The 18,956-nt window shown below is 41.9% G+C and overlaps 1 protein-coding gene across 1 annotated transcript in view; it reads right to left on the bottom strand.

Moving 5' to 3' along the window:
* SETD3 (SET domain containing 3, actin N3(tau)-histidine methyltransferase) overlaps positions 1-18,655 on the bottom strand; it is a 58,005-nt gene extending 39,350 nt beyond the window's left edge. The window contains exons 1-3 of the mRNA XM_082760456.1: positions 18,563-18,655; positions 17,999-18,079; positions 183-292 (exon numbers count right to left, since the gene is read on the bottom strand). Of these exons, the coding sequence (XP_082616582.1) occupies positions 183-285 (103 nt within the window). The 5' untranslated portion in view covers positions 286-292; positions 17,999-18,079; positions 18,563-18,655. The remainder of the gene's footprint in view (positions 1-182; positions 293-17,998; positions 18,080-18,562) is intronic.
* Between the last annotated feature and the right edge of the window lie 301 nt (positions 18,656-18,956).

Raw genomic sequence — 18,956 nt, 5'->3', positions numbered from 1 at the left:
TGTATCTACTAAGAGATACATGCTACGAGATACAAAATATGCTATCTTAAGCAGGCTGAAATAGCCAGCTTGGCCACTTACAGGAAGTGAATTGAATTCACTGGTTTCACTAAAAAGAGAAAACATTTTTGAGTGCTCAGCACATGATCCCTTCTCCCAAAGAGGCATAAAATGAAACTTACTTTGCAATAGCTCACTAATTAGATTCAACATTTCCTTTGGAGAGACTGTCGCTGTGGCTCCTGTACCTGACTTCTGAGTTTTTACTCTGCTCTTCTTCCCCATCTTCCAACTAAAACAGATTAACAAGCAGACTTGTTACCAATTACAGCAATGACAAATTGACAAGACGACAAACAAACCAAATTATTTCCTCTTGACACAAAACAAGAGTGAGACAGACTGTCCCTTAGGACATGGAGACTGAGTCATGAGGCACAAAAAGGCTTTTTAGCTCTCTAGTAGGTATCAGAGGCTCAAACCCACACGTGCTGTTTCATTTTATCAGTTCCACTTGAGTTGCATAATATACTTTTCTAGCGCAGCTTCTATCATGAGAAGACCTCATGTGCAGACTGGCCAGGAAAGATCTCAGATCCTCTGCAATCACTTCCTGACCAGTCACATCCCTCAGCGTTTTTTTTTATACGAACATTGTCCTCTAGAAAGGCACTGCTCTGCCACAAGCCGTTTATCTGATACAAGATTTGATTAATTTTCATCTCATAAGAATGCAGGAGGTGACACTCATTAGGATATCCACATGAACATATTGTGTAACAGTGTATTCCATGTTACAAGTTATAAATTATGACACAGTTTATACCAGTGAAGATCTCATAAATGCTAAGATAAATAAGTTGATCAACTAAAGTGATTTTGAAGCATTCTGGTTTCTCAACTATAAGAAGAAATTGTTTATTGGCCAATAATTTGATGGAAAGCAGCCTAAGAAAATGCCCTGTGTATACAACTACCAGAATACTGCAAACATTCTCAGAAGTTCTATTTAGGGAAAGATCTACTTGGTATACAAATGCTTATCAGTAGATGTCATCAGAATAAAAACATAAAACAAGTTTTATACATGAAAACATGAGAAATGCCACCATGGAATTAGAACAATGATACACCAATATATGAAGCTGTACGTATACAGTACACGGTCAGCACTATATTTTGAAGATTTCCAGCATGAAATTAGAACCTATTTTTGCAGTGAAAGCATTGCCAGGAATCTAAAGATAAAGCTGACTTTAGAGAATGTGAACTTTGGCTTCCAAAATACAATGAACAGATAAATTTGAACAACGGTAAGTATCTGCATTACTATCACAGGTGAATTGTCTCAGAGACCAAAAAGCAACCTCTAGCTGAAATACACTCTTGTATATTACAAACTAAGAAACTCGAGGCTAATGCAAGATCTGTCTCAGTTTCTACAGCTCAGATAGCACACAGTGAATATACCATAGGAAATAAGGTCAGCAAACACTACTTACTAGGTTGATGGCACTGTAAGCAGAAAAGCATTGTCACTAGTACATCAAAAACACTGCAAGCATCTCCATAGATGCATTTCGTGTCAGCTACTGCTTCTTAGTCATCAGAATTTCTAGAGACAACAAATTCTGTATCCTGCATGCATGATTAAATCAGCAGATTTATCTCACACACACAAAAAAAAGCAAAAACAGCAGACTGACATCTTCAGATATCTTGTTTTGAAACTATTTCCTTTAAAGTAATTATCTACCTTGATTAAGACTGAGCTTTTTATCCAATTCCCCGATCAGAAAATAGAACTCCACTTCCTAAATAACTTATCTCCGTTCCTCACTCAGCTACATGAGACAAATACAACCACTTACAATCCAATGCATCTGACAAATGTGGTGTTTGCTAAAGGCCATCATCTGAAAGGAATTCCTGGTATGTGTGTATTTGTCCAGAAAATATATTCCAAATACCAACCTAGGGGAGCTGCTTAGCACAAGTCACATAACATAGTAATTTTAATGTAATATATATAAACATATGAAAATTAACAAATATTCTTAAAATCTAGAACATAATCCAATTTTATGTGTCAAAAAAAGTTTAGTTAAGCAATATTCCCTGCCATTTTCTAACCAACAAATTATGAGTTATCCTGATAACATATGGTGCAATATGGAGAAAATAGTGTAATTTCTTTGTGAAATTACCTTTTGTATTTAAAATTATATTTGTATCACACAGTTCATGAAACAGATTTTCAATTGCAATTCCATAAAAATCCCTGGATTTCTAAAAAAAATTGTAACTTAAGAAAAGTGTATTTTTCAATTTGAAATAAAGTTTCAAAAATGAAGTACCTTTTTGCTAATGATTAAAGCCATGTTTCAGAAAAATGAAATATAAGCCTGTTTCTCAACACAGCAATGAAAAGCCAGGCTGTTTGCCAGTATGTGCATGACAACAGAAGCAGCTATCTAAAATATAGCTGCATAACAGGCAGAGAAAAACAAAAACCTTCAGGACCGAGAGGAGCTGAAACTTCATAAATATCTGAAGCAGCAGTGATATTACATTTCAGTGAGGCATGTTTTTTGTTTTGCTTTTGTTTCTTTTTTTCAAGTTTGCTTTTCTGGTTGTCTTCTGGTTAACATTTTTAAGTGCTATGCCATGTTTCCTTTCAAATGAACACTGCTTAAAATTCCTGAAAGCATTCTGCAAAGGGAGAGTAAGCTGACAGCAATGATGAATAAGCTTGGTAATACACAGCACAGCCACATTTCCAAATATAGTGCATCAGCTGGCTTGGCAAGAAGGATCATGCCAAAACACTGGCAGTGAAGGGTGTAAATGATCTTTCTACCCCTTTTAATACTGCTGTCAAAAATGATCCATCTCCCCCTTCAAATACTGCTGTCAAAGAGCAGTTGTGTTGTGTCAGAGTCTGAACTTTTGTTTCCGCATATCACACAAATAATATTTTAATGAGCTGTAAAATATTCTCCCCTTGACTTACAGCTTTAGAGTGAGAATGTGCACCTAACAGCTTTAGAAGGTAACCACGAGAGGTCTGTATGAAAATACCAAAAGTTTGCTTGCTTTTTAAATTAAAAGATAAAAAAAATAATTTAAGAAGTACTGCTTAACGTTCTCATTAAGAAAGCCAATACTTCTGATATTTGAGAATTTGACCTGATCACAGGATCACATTTCCATATGGAAACAATGCCAAGCATGGATGATAAAAATATGTATCTTCCCAGACAGTAAAAAAAATAAGAAATTTTCCCAGAAAAAAATAATAATACTCAAAGTATTCTATGCTAACCATTGACAAATTCCCAACTTTTCACATTCATATGACCAAGCTGTTCATTGCAACACCTATGTAAATAAAGCCACAGTTAATACTGATACACTAAAAGGCCATCATAATGAGCTATACAAATACTCCCCTTTCAATCACCAGGTAAAAACACAATCTTGCAACCCATATAACAACAGTGAGCACCATCAGTGTGCTAGGCAAACACTATTAGTTTTTAGTATGTACCTGTGTCAGTTTTCAAGAACTGTGGAATTCTTCCTGCTTTCAGATACCGCCTTTCCCAGCCCCCCCGCGATGCTTTCAGTTACCTCCCCCGCCTCTTCATGGACACTCTGCTTTCAGTCTCCTCCTTTTCTAGCAAGGCAACATCACCTTTTCCAGGTCAGGATATACCTAAACATGCTAGGCAAATACATCAGCATGTATGTTGACTGCCTAGTAAACAGGCCAAGCAGACAACCTGTTCTCAACACAGCCTTTCCTTTAGCAAGCTGACCAGCTCATGGCTGAGTTCTCCCACTCCAAAACTTGACTGAAGATGCCCAACAAGCTGATGGGTTCCCAAGAGGAAAGAGCTGACCAGCAGACAGAACTGATGTAATCCCGTAAGCCTTGTTTGCTTCAGCTATCACTTTTCAGTTTACAAGATAGCAAACCAGTTATTCAAAATAAATAAATAAATAAAAAATCACTGAGCTTTTACAAATAACCACCAGGTCTGGGAGTCCCACAGCAAGAGGTGCCCATTCAAGTTTAACTTTGCTTCCAGGACCCAGTATATTTCTAAGGCAGTACCATAACATTGTATCTGCTTTGATTCAGACTCTCCTCCAGGCTAATTACATGATGTCCTCATTATATAACAGTTCCCACCCCACGCATCTTTGTGGCATACACCAGCACAGAAGGTGAGGGGGGCAAATCCGGAATCGATATTAGAAGGACAGACACGGGGCGACAAGGGCAGACAAGGAGAAGACGAAGGAATTCTCAAGCTATGCAAAGAGCACCGAGAGGTGAGGATGGTAGGTGGCTGTGGGATATGTTCCTTGGCTGCACTGAGCGGGAGGACAGATGAGTAGGATGTACACAAGCCAGGCTTGCAGGGTTTGTTTTTCTCCTAATTTGATTGCCTAGACTAAGTCATATTCCCCTCTACTTCAGTTAAGGAAGCGTATCATCATCTTGTATCAACATATGCTGAGCAGCCAGGGGCTTAAGGGACAAGCTTATAGGCAATTGGTATGAGGTCTCCAACGTGTATGGAGGAGAACACAATTTTACATTTAATTTGACCAGATTTAATGGCAATTTGGTCTTTTGCTTCCACTGCTGAAGTTCTTTTCTGAACGTGAATCTCTGACTGCTGGTAAAGAGATAAACACATTTCAGAGCGAATAGAAAGCACAAAATCAAGAAGTGTAAGAACAGTGTGGGTGGAGGAAGATATGTCTGTGATCTTTAAGAAAAATTCAGTTTATACACTTACAATGAACACTACGTTTGCTTGTGAAAACCACCTACATCATGTCACTTGGAAACCACATTAACACTCTCATCGCTCCCAAGGTATTAATCTAGATGTTGTTCCCACTAAATAAATGACTGTTACAGTTTCAGTCCCTTTTCCCCCAGCTCTCAATCTCTCATCTTTGCTGTACTCCATCACTTCTCTTCTTGCTATTACTTCCCTCCCACCACTGCCCTTTCTTTTTTCTTCCATTTCCTCTATAAAGCTGCCTCGAAAGCTCTGTGAAATACAGTACCATTCACTCTGTATACACTTCCTCCAACATGCTTCTGTCCTCTCATTTAAGTTGTAAGCTCTTCAGGAAGCAAGACCTCCTGTGATTAGAAAGTGCTAATAGCAAGGCAGCCTTATCCCCTCCCATTTTTAAAAGGGAATCTCAAATATTACCATAGTGCTGATGACAACACTAACAAAAATAGCTTACAAAAAAACACTAAAAAGATTGATGGTAGAAATGCCACTTAAGATTGCATTCCGCTTAGAATACAGTATAAATTTATGCTTCCCAAGAATTCCCTTGGCCATGGCCTGCAATATTTCATTACAAGAGCTTTGATGCACTCATGGCTAGATACTGTACTCTGAGTCAATCCAAGGCACAGCCCAAATACAGAGTGCCCTGGGGTTCTTCTCCTGTCCCAGAAGGACTCAGTGTGGACTGTGTTGCTTCTAATCAGTCCTAATAAATCTTTATGCTGTATTGTCACATAGCCTCAAATGTGATTCCTTCCTGCAGGTAAAGACACTGTAAGCTCTCCCTATATAAAATAGGGGGGGATTGCCATGCTTAGATTTTTCATCTGATCACATCAAGCATGCTGTCTCCAGCAGCAGAGCACAGCTCTAAACATGTATGTTCTGCAGTAAGAGGCAGACCCTGGCACACACACGTAGTGGTTACACCACAGAGCAGTTTTCTTCCAGTTCCACGAGATTCTGCTCGTCATTCCTCCCTCCTCTTCTAGTGCCTGGTCCCCAGATTCCCAGATTCAACACTCCATAAAATCAGAGGGCTTCTTCCTCAGTCTTCTCTTCTAGCAAGCTATCTACCAGATAGAGGCAACGGCTTGATGAAACACCAGTTGCCACATCTACCACCTTCCTGCCTCTATCAAGAACAGTGTTGAACAGCATCCACCATCCCCTGGGGGAACAGTAAAAACAGAAGTTGCTCTGCCTCTTTTTTACACTCTTATTTTCATCCTTATCTTTGTCATTTTTACTTTTTCTGCCAGGCCAGAGTGACACTGTCTTTTACCCCGGTAAGAACAACCACAACAGCCACCAAGAGCATGTACTTATGGAGCTCCAAGGAAAGCACAACAAAGAGGGATTTTTCTCCAGTGCGTTCACCCAGCTTCTTGTGGTCTAAGCTGCAATTTAGCAAGCTTCCCTTCTCCGTGAGGTTGTGAAATTACCCAAGCCAGCTTCTCCTATTTCATACAGAATTTCAGTTTTATCTTCCTTTGAAGACCTGATTTAGCCATGACCCATTTGTATTGGGACCGAATGTAACCAAATAAAAATAAAATAGGAAAACGAGTAAAAACACTTAACAAGCAAAACCAAAACAGAAAAGAAGAAATATCAGACCAACACTGAAAATTTATCTCAAGTTTCCACTAATGAAAAGAACTTAGTGGCAAACAAATCATTTGAAAGATATGCCTCTATCCTTAATGCTTTCAAATTAAGGTGTTATTTCTCTTCCTAGAGGATGAGTTTAAGTACAGTTACAGCAAATGAATTTGTCACTATTTTAAGAACAGTTAACATCAACTGAGTACATAAAAAAAAAAATAATGTGAGAGAACACTGTTGCTTTTGTACTTATTCAGAAAAAAATCCAGTTCATGCAGAGCATCTGTTTTTCATGCAAGATACTGTTTGATACTGGTTTTACTTCATTTTACAGCTGGGCTGTTTTCTAAGGCATAAGACAGTCACATGGCTGACTTATATTTCAAAAACCCTGATGTACAATACTTCTTGATCATTTATGAAAACCCTCTCACATGCTCTGTGCTCGAGGATCTTTTTACTATCGCTATGCAATCCCAAAAGCAACCCCTTATAAACTTTATAAAGGATTGATCCACAAAGAGAATGAGATTAGGAGGGTACCTCTTGACAACAGCTAATGTTCACAGAAGAAAATTCTCCAAAACGTACAGCAAAACCAAAACCAAGAATGTTACTATTGCCCCAAATCTCTATTGTCATAGATATGCCAGAGTCATTAAGGTACACTGATTTTATTAGGTAAAGGTACTAGCCTGTACATGTTTATCAGGAAATAACACACTACCCTGTTTAATTTAAAATGGAGGTATGCTAAGACATGTGCTACTTTTGACTGTGTTTAAACAGATTTTTCTAAAGTCCCATAAATCCAGAAATTCCATAAATTGCCAACACAGCTCCTGTGATGGTTTAACAACCTGTTCTACTTCCCATTGCAGCACAACAATGCTCAAGAAGTCACTGTAGTGTGTGTCATATCAGACAGCTCAACCAGTAAGTGCACTTACTCCACTGGGTAAATACAGGATAGTCACTAAAACTACTTTCTGTAAACCTTAATATCACTGATGGCTTGGTCAAACAACCTTGGTCTTTTATCACTTTTTTTTTGTATTTTACTCACCATTGGATTAAGTGACAGTAGCAAAAAAAAAAAAAAAAAAAAAAGCAGTTGTTGCTGATTACCATGAAGGCATGAAGTTAAAAACACCATGGCAATAGAGGTGCAATCAAACAATCTGTATCAGCCTGTATCGCTCGTTTCCTTGCCACAAAGCAAACAATTAAAACCAGTTCTGCCCCTGGTTGAGACAGCTGATAAGCTTTGAAATTTTGACAGAGCTTTGGATGCAACTGAAGAGTATACAACAATGGTATCTAAACATACATTTTAATAGCAATTGCTTTTGGAGCCCAAATTTATATTTCACATGGGTCATGTCTCAATGCAACTGCTTTTTGGTCACTCAGAATGATCCTAATGACCAAGAGACAACACCTCTTTGAAATAACAGAATTTCACCTAACAAGAACTTAACCCATTCCTCCACATGTTACTTCCTTTATAGAAATTGTGCATGGAAAACAAACATTTTTGATATTATCCACAAATTTTTTAGGATACACAGGGAAGACTGGATGTTTACTGGATATATGTCACTATACATTACTGTCTGTTTCACATAGGAGCTATAGAAGAAGAAACTGAGTCTGGCTGAACAGTAAAAAAAGTTCTTGGGTATGACTGTATAGATTTTTTTATTTTTATTTTTTTTTTTTTAAGTCCTTTAATTGCTTTATAGTTAATGACATATGAATAATAGAAAACTAAGCAACAACATATATTCCAATTAACTGGACTGTCTCCAAGGAAGAGATTTAAAGCTGAAGATGCTTAATGCCAAGGACTGCCATTTAATTGCAACAATAATTCCTCCTAAGTGGAATGCCCTCAAGCAACTTAGCAGCAATAGGGCCCTTGATTATTTCTATGCAGCATAGAAATATCAGTTTATTTTTTGTTTTAACACCTTTGTCTACCCTCTGCTTTCTACACACAGTGCAACTCCAGTACAACTTACTATTGCATGCTAGGCTGCTCCTTTCAGACATTTAGGTTGGACCATCAGAGACGACCACATCCCCAGTGGGAGCAGAGGCAGCAGATGCTCTGAAGCACTCGCCACAGCTCTGGGCCCTTCTAATGGAACTAATCCAGGCACTGAAGTTTCTCACCCAAGCAGGAAGGCGATACAGATGTAACAGTACAAAGATACCATCTCCCTTTCATTCACAAAGGATGCGTGCTTCCTACTCACACGTGTTCCTTAAAATCTTACACTGTGATAAAAGAGCTTGCAAATCTCTCTAACGGAAAGTAGGAAGGAAAGGTGATAACCACAGCGTAAAACAAGTTAGTACAAGCTTTCAGACCTGTCTTACATTACACTGCAGCACATGCAATTCCTGTCTTCAGAATGAGTTTCATTATACATACATCCACGTCCTGTAACATCTTCAATTGGCTGAATGTTTCAGCATCACTGCAAGAATGACAGTGTTTAAGGACCTCTATTTGGACACTGAGTTGACACTCCCCTGTGTGCATGAAGTTATTAGCATCTGAATTCGGATTGTTTTATGCTGTTTCCTGGAATACCCTTTCCTTAAAGAACACAATCTAGGCAGTTTCAAAATAACTGCTGTATTTTCCTCTAGGTAACAGTGAGGCACACCTGTCTCATCAAGCTTCTCTCCAAAGCAGATTAACTCATGAAAGGTGTGCTCAAAGACAGAACTGCTGGCAGTGCTTAGGATTGCTATCAGACCATAAAAAACCCAAAACACATCCAAATGGACAGGGAAGTGTATATTCAATGCATACCCAATGCACAGGACTTCCAGGCTTCAGCCAGGAGCTACAGCGCAAGCTTGAGTGAACAAGTTCATGGTATGGAAAATCCAGCAGGTATTTTCGTGCCATTTCTTACCCTCTCTAGGACATGGGAGAATATCAATGCCAGGCACAGTGCTTGCTGTTAGGTGATCTCACACACCTTGTATGATTCTGAAAAACACCAGAGGCCATTTTGGAAGAGGATGGAGTTATAGTAGAGGAAAAGCATTTGGAACAGTGCTCCACCTCCACAAAGGCCTGCTGCACTTCTTCACACCCAGAGTACATCTGGCTGCTCTCCTGCTGCTGGCAGGAAATGGCATCAGCCAGTCACAAAAAATCAACGTTTTTTTATTGCAATGCAGGTGACAAACACAGCACTTCCAGAGCACTGAATAGCCCAAAGGAAACACTTCCCCCCTGAAATAATTACAGGCTTGCCTGGTAGCACAGGCTAATGATTTTTTTTTACTTCAACTGGAAAACCTTCACTGAAGATTTGGCAACCCTCAAGCCAAGTTGCAACTACACTTGAAGATACGATAATTTGTGTCCTTGGGAACACCCATGGCAGACCAAGCATTTAGCATTCTAATTCCCTAAGGAACGCTGTTGTGAGAGTTAAGAAAGGAACTTCCACAGCACTTCAGTGCCATGCACTTTACAAATATGTACATATGGACTTCAAAGAGAAGCTTTTGCTACAAATGCCTGGTAAGTGATGCAGTTTATGGTTTAATAGCAGTTGGAAAGCCTTCCAAACCCACTTGCCTTAAGTCTACTACCCATTTAGTGTGGAAAATCATGACTAATCTAAAAGACAAGACTAGAAATTTCAGCTGAAATACTGGAAGTTATCCTAGACCTTAAAAGTGAAGGAGCAGGTTCATCTAAGCCTCTTTTTATCTTCTGGCATTCATAGTTGGCAACTTGAACCCTTAAAGTCTCCAAGTCAATTCAACCTAGCAACACCACAGTGGTTTGAAATAAAGCTTTCAACACAGGCATTTACTGGGCTATCAGGCATAAGAAAGATGCACCAGCATTAAGTGTACTTGGCCTCACTCCTGAGTTTTCAGATGTGGTCACTGTACGTTATTACTTTATCAAACAAGGTGCTGTAAACAGCTGCCAGCTGCTCAGAAATGTTAATCCTCCCAATTCAAAACAAGGATAGTTGTAGTACCAATTGCTTGATAGCATGGCTTTTGTTGTCGTTGTTTGGGTTTTTGTAAAGACACACAAAAATATAAGTGACAACACAGACCAATGCAAAAATAGTTTAAACATTTATTTTGGCAGACAGAGTAAACACATTGCTCCCTTGAAGGCCACACATCACTTTCTGAAGAAAGCTCTCTTCTCTGTATTAAAGGAGAAAGCTTGAGCACCACCTCTCCACAGGAGAACTGTATCAGTACAGCATACTAATGTAACCTGCCTGCTAGAAATCTGTTCCCCTACCTTGTCTTACATTCACACAAACTATCAGCCATGTCACTGACCCTCCCCTCCCTCTCAGGGCATCCATACAAAAAACCCAGAACAGGGCTGATTAGACCCTAAAAAAACCCAGAACAGGGCTGATTAGACCCTACATGCAACATCCCAAAGTGTTCAGATAAGGAACTGCAACCAACTGTAGTCCCCCTGCAAATCTCTAGGGAGCCTGGGCATCTCTTACTGTCAACCCCTGCAAATTGACTCTTCAGTGTTACTTCCCACTAGCCACGTTCCTGTTTTCCTGGGAGTTTCTCATTCCTGCACAGAGCATATAGGTATCCTACCTACAGATGCCTGTGTTCTGGACCTACAACCACTGCAGGCCTCTGGAGCTTCAGCACCTTTTAATCTCATCTCAGACCTGCATGGGTCACAGCAAGGAGCCACAGCTCAGGAACGAGCTTCCAGTCCTGCTGCCATAGCTAGAGCCTGATCTCACATACCAGGAACATTTCTGTGCATCCAGGAAAGGACCTGGAACTGGAATTGCATTACCCAGCAAGCCACATCTGAAACACTTGCAAGATGAAGTTTAGCTCCGTCAACCTAGAATGAAAATGTATTCCTTCTCTAGTGTAAGATGAAGAACAAGAGGAAAAAAAGCAGCAGCATGACTCCTGATGAGAGGGGCGCTAGTGCTAATGTTCAGCTTCCCAGTTCTTGTACCAGAGGGTTCGCTGCTTCCACCAGCAGCACTTACCTACTAGTCTGGCAAGACACTAGACAGAAATGACATCCACTCTGGAAGTGACCAAGGAATTCTTCCTCTAACAGCACAAAGGGCAGAACTGGTGCCAACACTATGTTCATACAGGAGCCACTCCCGACAGCTTGCTCTAGGAAATACTGTTTTCTCTATCCACCGGAGAAAAATGCATTCTGAGAGCAGCAGTACTTTCCAAAGCTAGACTGCTCGTGCCCTGTGCTCTCGGATAAGGTGTCACACATTGTCAGAGCAGAAGTGTGCAAAAGTGTTCAAGTCATGTTTGTGTTATTTATCTGATCTGACATTTCCGAACTTTCTGGAAGAGAAAGTTCCAGTGGAACAAACTGAAGTTGCACCACTACAGTAACCTCCCACCCTCAAGTAGGCATACACTCACTGTCTTTTAGACTATGACAGCAGTTTAGTTACTAGAGTTTGCAGAGTAAGTCTTTGGCTACTTATATCATTATAAAAAACCTCACATTCCTGCCTCCAACCTACTTCCAGAGACCAATTATAAAAACACTGCAAAATAAAGCAAGCAATTATCACATTAGGCTATTGTTTCAGTTCAGCCTTCCAAATGCCCACACTCAAAGTAGAGTTGGGCAATTTCTTCTATTGAGACACTGAATCAAAGATCTAATAAGCCAGAGAAACAGGTTGTACAAGCCAGGAATCCTACAATGACAAAAGAGAATTGCAACATTATCCATCATTGTCTTGAAAGCAGGACTGATTTTTTTACTTTTCAATAGAGCAGTTAGATACAGAAAGCTTGCAATTTTACAAACCTCACTGTTATTCCCAAGCATCATCTGGGCACAAAGTGAGAAGTTACTGTTTGAACACTGACTTTTAGAAAGAGGAGCAGAGAGCAGATACCAATCTGGATCTGACTACCACATGACAACCCAACGGTCATTTTCTGCAGCTAAACCTTACAGGGATTGTATCAGCTTCTTCACTGAGTCAGCATACAAAACCTCTCCAATCAGTCTGGCAATACCAGTTCCATTTGCTCCTGACTGACAGAATCAGGTGCAGCAAGCTCCAGAGGGAATGGATCCTTCTCTATTTCAAGGAGAGTTAATATATTAATATGCTGTCGATGCAACTGTGCATAGCAAAGTGGAAGATTAAATGTTTCTGCTGGTCATCCAAAGCAGACAGCCATTCTCCATTCTTCACCAGCCAACCCAAGCTACTTTCCGCAAGTCTAAAAATAATACTCCAGCAAGCATAGGTCCTTGAAGAATGGAATTCATCCATACATAGCTGAGCTTCCTTCTGAGACGCACTATTTGGAGAAGGCAGCTTCCACAGAAAGATTATCCAGCTGCAAGATCATAAATACATGTATGACAGCCTCCAAACATTAATACCACAAATATCAAAACCCAGACAGTATTATCCTTCATGGTGAGCAGCAGGAGTTATAAAAATGCTGCTGGTTTAGAGATGGCAGTGATGGAATATCACAAGGACAGTTGAAATGTATCACTCTCATCAAGTTCCTGATCCTAGTAGCTCTAGCCATGCCACCTGGAAGCTCACAGCCCAGCCCAATGACACAGCTTGTGCAAGGCTATGGAGTACTGACCCAGACAGGCTGAGAGCTAATTTTGAAAATTCAGTGTCATATATGAGAACTAAAAACTGAACAGGACAAATAGGCCACAGACTTTTAAATACACAACAACAGCTATTTCCTAATATGTTCAACAAGAAAATCTATGCAGATGTATTAAAGAATTACTTTTATATCAAGGGTTGAATGGCAGAACTGAGTAAGTTAACCTGTAAATAGGTGGTGCAGGGCACTAGCAAAGATTAGAAGATGTGAGCATTTTATCACCGGTTTTAAAGAATTAAGAAGCCCAGATTTGTAAACATTGATAACAATCTCTATTTCATTCTGTCAATAGTCAATAGAAGAATATATTGGTGACAATTCATTTTATCCCAGATAGAAAAGCAATTTTAAAAACAGAATAAGGTGTGGTGACTATCAATGCAGTAAACCAGAACCATTTTGATGTGAGCACTGAAATGCTGTCTGTACAGATTTAAAAAGTATCAGAGCCACCCATATGCCTAAACAGAACTCTTACTTCGCAACAATAGTTTCCAAAATGGTAAGTTACAGTCTGTTGCACTTCAGAAACATGTAGCATCAAATTCTCCAACAAACCTTTCTTAGCTTCCTGGAGTCAGAGATTTGATGCAAAGAGGTAACTGTTTGCTAACTCAGGCACCTGTTCTTGGTTTCATGAAATAGGCTCTATCAGCTTACTACTTGCACCTCTTCCAAGAGAAATAGCTCGAGAACAGAAGGATACAAAGCTATACTGTTACTGCTCTATTTTTAATAACAGTAAACAGGTAAGACTTTGTAGGATCACTTCCTCTGTGCCCAGGAGTGGTCCATCTCTACAGGCAGGACGCGCAAATGCAGCAAGGGTGGCAGGAGACCTGCATAAACAAACCAGGTGCTCCTGACAAGATAGAAACAGCAGGAAGCAAAATGCTGTTCGAGTATGCAGGGACAAGGTTAGGGAAGCCAAAGCCCACCTGGAGTCAAATCTGGTGAGGAACATGTAGTACAAGAAGGGCTTCTGCAGGTGCAGCAGCAGCAAAAGGAAGAGAAGACTAGGCAAGGTGTAAGCCTGCTGCTGAGCGGGGCTGGGGATGTGGTGATGAAGGACGGAAGGGCTTAGGTATTCCATGCAGCACAAAGTCCAGCAGAAGGCCCGTCACTAGTGCTGTACCCCTGGCGTCAGTACGGGGACAAATACTGTTTACCATCCTCCCTGCTGACCTGGGCAACGGGGCAGAGTTCACATGCACATACACAGAATAACTGCAGGCACTAAAACACCAAATTTGAATCACCTTACAGGCAGGTCCCAAAACTAGGTCTTTCAGAAGCCCTCTTTAGGAATACTTTTAGAATATTTTTAAATCTGGAAGCTCCTTCTCTCAGTACTTGAAGTTACGTAGCTACATCTAAGCTTTATCTTTATTTAAAGATAAGCAAATATCTTTAAGAGTGGTCCCAAAGAGAATTAATCCACTCCCCAAGAAAGCCTGGCAGGGGCAGGAAACAGCCTGCACCTCACTCTTGGTTGCCACTGCCTCCCCCTGAGGTAACTCATATCCCCTTAATTTATCATTGTACAGTCAGCTGGAGTAAAAGCCGGCACACAGGAGACACTGGGCAGTTAATACAGGTTCAAATGAAACAAAGCCACATATTACATATCCTTTTCCCACTCCATTAAAATAATAGCGCACGAAAACTTTGGTCAGTAGTACTGTAAAACATTAAAGACAGAAGATTCCCTATTTTAGAGATATAGGCAGCATTTGGAAGTGACTCAGTTTTATTAAGTTACATAACTCCATCATTGTCTATGAGATCCAAACAGATATAAAAATACACAAGAAAAAAAAATCTAAAAATCAATCAACACAAAAGACTAGAAGCCACCTGCTGGCACAGGAGACCCAGAGAAACACTCCCCCGTTTGGTGCAGGTAGCTGACACTCTTAGCAGAAATGACCACAAAGCAGCTTATCAGAGCCAATACAATTCACAGTCCATGCTCAGCTACAAAGACAATTTTGGCCTACGTTAACACACTGCCTGAGAAGTCTGGTGGCTCAAGCACTGCCGTTCAATTACTTCCATGACAGCTGAGCCACCTCCTTCAGAGAAATCGGTAGCATGCAGAATAAAATAAGACAGCAAGTAGATACTCATCTGTCATCCCCTAACATTTAACAGCCTTTAACATCAAGCTCAAGAATCTTTCTGAAAAATAAAAAAGATCTAAGTTACATTACATATTGATTCTTAACGGGACATCAGCAGTTGCAGTCTCAGAAATATTCCTTTTGCTTATGTTGTACTACCTGGATGCAGCCTGCTTCAGAGCTCGCAAGCACCTGTTTGCTTATACTCACTGGAGATAAAGCTGACCTGAAGCCAAGTCACTCACATCTCAGCATGCTTCAGCCCAGGGCTGCAAAGGCAGGTGGAATTCTCCCTGCAGCTCACAGGCCTGCTGCTCTGGCCTGGTAGCAGATCTCAGAATTAAATGGAAGCCCTCAGTGCTAATTCTCCTCTACTTCAAAAAGTATAGAACGGAAGAGAGATTAGAAGATTTGCTGAACAGTAAGGGGTAAAGGACAGGGAGAGATGGAACAACTGGAATAGTCATTTGGTGGAAGAGATGCAGGCATGAGCCAATGTAGGGCAGAGCAGCTAAAAACAGAAAAAGGGAGCAGAGAAGGTTATGGCAGACGAAGGGCAAGTACAAGAATGTAAAGCAATGTTAAAACACTCTTGGGCACTGAACTTGTCTTTTAATTACTAAAACACAAACATCTTCAAAGTAGGGCTCCAAATACATCAGACTAAAACCATACAACACTAGTGGGGCACCTTGAAGGTAACATCAACAACTGGTATACTTTGTTTAGATTTGAGGTCCTTTCTCCCATTTTACACCTGGTATTCTTGGTTAAATTATTATTATTAAATATCTGAAACCAGGCCTAGGAAGCTGAAGTGTTTCTAATAAGTCAGCTGGCAAAGGATGGCTAAAATTGAAGTCATAATCCCTTGTTTGTTATGAAAAACTGCACAATCACAGATTTGCCAACGTTAGCACAAGTCTACGGTATCTAGAGAAGGGGGAAGGTTGAACCACTGTTGTATACACTGCATGCATCTACTCTGCAGAGAACAGACTTCATTAATCTCTTCTTGGTTTCAGGTTGAGAAAAGAATGATGGTATGCAAATACTACTGTGATACAGGGAAGCAGCCACTCTGCAGAGTAATAGCAAAAGAAGTTACTAGAATTAGCTAAATCTTTATTTGATCCGCTTACAAAGAACACTGACTCCAACAAATCCATCTAATTATTGGGAAACAAATTCCTAACGCATCTAGTCGTGTAATTGGAATCAAAGATAACACCGCTGTGACAATACTCTGACCTGGGAAACTAAAGATACTCCTAGATCTACGAACAACACAGTACTGTCAGATTGAGTTTTGTTTCACTTCAGTTGCTAGTCAGACATTAAATTCAAGGCTGCCTCAAATTAATAATTTGTTACCAGAAGTTTATATTTAATTCAAAAGTAACACAAAATGCTAAAGGACAAAAGAGTGGCTAAATCCAAGGCAAGATCCCAAATCTAAGCATGTATTTCATAACTACTATCGCTTATTAACTTGCTAATTCCAAACTATTATACTAATAACCACAGTACTGCACAGTCACATCTTCACACTCTCCTCCCTCCCCCCCCCAACAAGCTTTCTTATGCAGAAGGAATGCTTCTTACTATAAACACCTCCCCAATCTTCAAGGCAAGATAACTTACTAGCTGCCACAGGAAACAATTCAGGCTCTTTCTTAATGATTAATAGTCCTATTGCCTCCCCTTTGAACCAGCTCCTCAGACAACTATTTGACCAGAAAAGTAAAAATATTTACTCTTCGCAGAAAAGAGGCAAGTAAATAGACTGTTAAACCCTACTGCTTTGCCAATAGGCTTTTGTCATTTCATTGCTTTGCTTGAGTTTAGCTCTTCCCAAAGACTACCACAGATTTTTTTCTTCCCCAAATTCATTTTGAGCAAGTTCATGAAGAAATTGGGTACTGTTTTTGCTTGTTTATTAAGCTAATTTCATCAAAATATAGCTTCTAATTGAGAATGAAGCAAGTCACCCTGGTTGACTGCAGCCATCAGCACACAGACAGGCCAAACAGCACAGGCCTCTGAAGAGGCTTGGTGCTTAAGCCACAGACATTGTGCCACGTCCTTTAATGAGTGCCAAAGGCCATGACACTCTGATAGTAAAGACACAGAGCCCCCAGGATTTCAGAAATTTTCAGAAGTTCTCAAATTGCCTCTTTCTTTCAAAGAGCAACCACTAAACCCACTCATTTGCTGAAGACAACCCAGCATGTCAGTTTAACTATACAACGAGCACCGTTATGGTAAAGCCTGAAATCTGAGATGCAGTAGACAGATCTATGACAGTAAAAATGTCATTCATCTATACATTTCCTGTGGAACAAGATGTTTTATTTCTAAATTATATGTCATACTGAAGCTAGAGGTGTATTCAGCAACTGAGAGCTGAGCTCAGTGTACAGACCAGGCCGCCTCAAACTGGAAGCAGTACCAGACAAACTACACAAGGCTCCAGGCTCCTTCCTGGATTCCTTCCCCCAGGGCCCTAAATGCAGCCCTAGCCACCCCATACCAAGGAGGTATTTTCAACGGCATGCCAGCCCAGCCAGCTAAACATACCCAAAGCCCTGTTGAAGCACAAGCTGACACACTTGAGCCCCGACCATATTAAGTTACCCAAGTGAGCACAGCTCGGGGCACACCCTGCCCCTGCGCCCACCACACAGCTCACACTCCTGCTCGGTATTTTACACCAGGTACCGGCCCCACAGGATGCTCCAGCTGTTTACTCACCTACATCAGCTTCAAAACACTACGCAGGATTTTGTTCTTTTTTTGTTTGTTTGTTTTTTTTAAAGAAAAAAGAGCTTGCAACTGAAAGCAGAAAACACAAGAGGTTAGGTTAACGCGGGCAGTAAAAAGCCGCGGGGTGAAGCCGCCGCCTGAGGAGACAGGTGCTTGTGGGGGGGCTAAAGGGGCGAAAAGCGGCTTCGTTTTAACTTTATTTCAGAGAAACTTTGTGCCCAGGAGCAAGCCCAGCGGAGGGAGCAGACACGGAGCCCGAGCACCCCCCCGGGCCGGCAGGGGGCTGCGAGGGCCGGCTCGTTGGGGAAGGCTGCAGCCAGCCCTGACAGCCGCGGGGCCCGGCAGCCGTTAGCAGCCGTTAGCAGCCGTTGGGGCGCGAGGCGAGGCCGGCAGCAGCGCGGCCCGGGGCAGGCGGGCGCCATTTGCTGGGCCCGGGGCCCTGAGGGGAGCGGGGGGGGGGGCTCCGGCACCACAGGGCCGGGAAGGAGGAGCGGGGGGGAGGCCAGGGAGGGAGGGGAGGAGGTGAGGGCAGCGCCGCGGCCCCCGCCTTACCTGCCGAGCCCGAGCGGAGCCGAGCACGGCCGAAGGGAGCCGAGCGCCGCGCCCCGGACGCCGCTGCCCACGGGTGGGGAGGCGGCGGCCCAGCTCCCCCCCCCCCTCCCCGCCTCACAGCCCCGCACTCCCAGCGCGCGGCGCGGCCCCGCCCCTCCGGCCCCGGCCCGCGCTCGCCATTGGTCCAGCCGAAACCACGCCCCCCGCCGCAGCCAACCCGCGCCTCAAGCCGCCCCACCCGCCGCTGCCGGCCCTAAAAAAGGGCACGGCGGCGCCCCCGCACGCCCCTCCCATTGGCTGGGGCTTAAGCCCACGCCTCCTCTTTCCTATTGGCTCACGCGGCTCGCAATCTTCCCCCTCCTCCTCTCCGATTGGTCCGCAGCGCGCCTGCTCC

The sequence above is a fragment of the Aythya marila genome, assembly GCF_965140915.1.
Source record: "Aythya marila genome assembly, chromosome: 5".
NCBI classification, from domain to species: domain Eukaryota; kingdom Metazoa; phylum Chordata; class Aves; order Anseriformes; family Anatidae; genus Aythya; species Aythya marila.
Note: the sequence above shows the minus strand (reverse complement) of the source record. Positions and strands in the feature narration are given on the sequence as shown.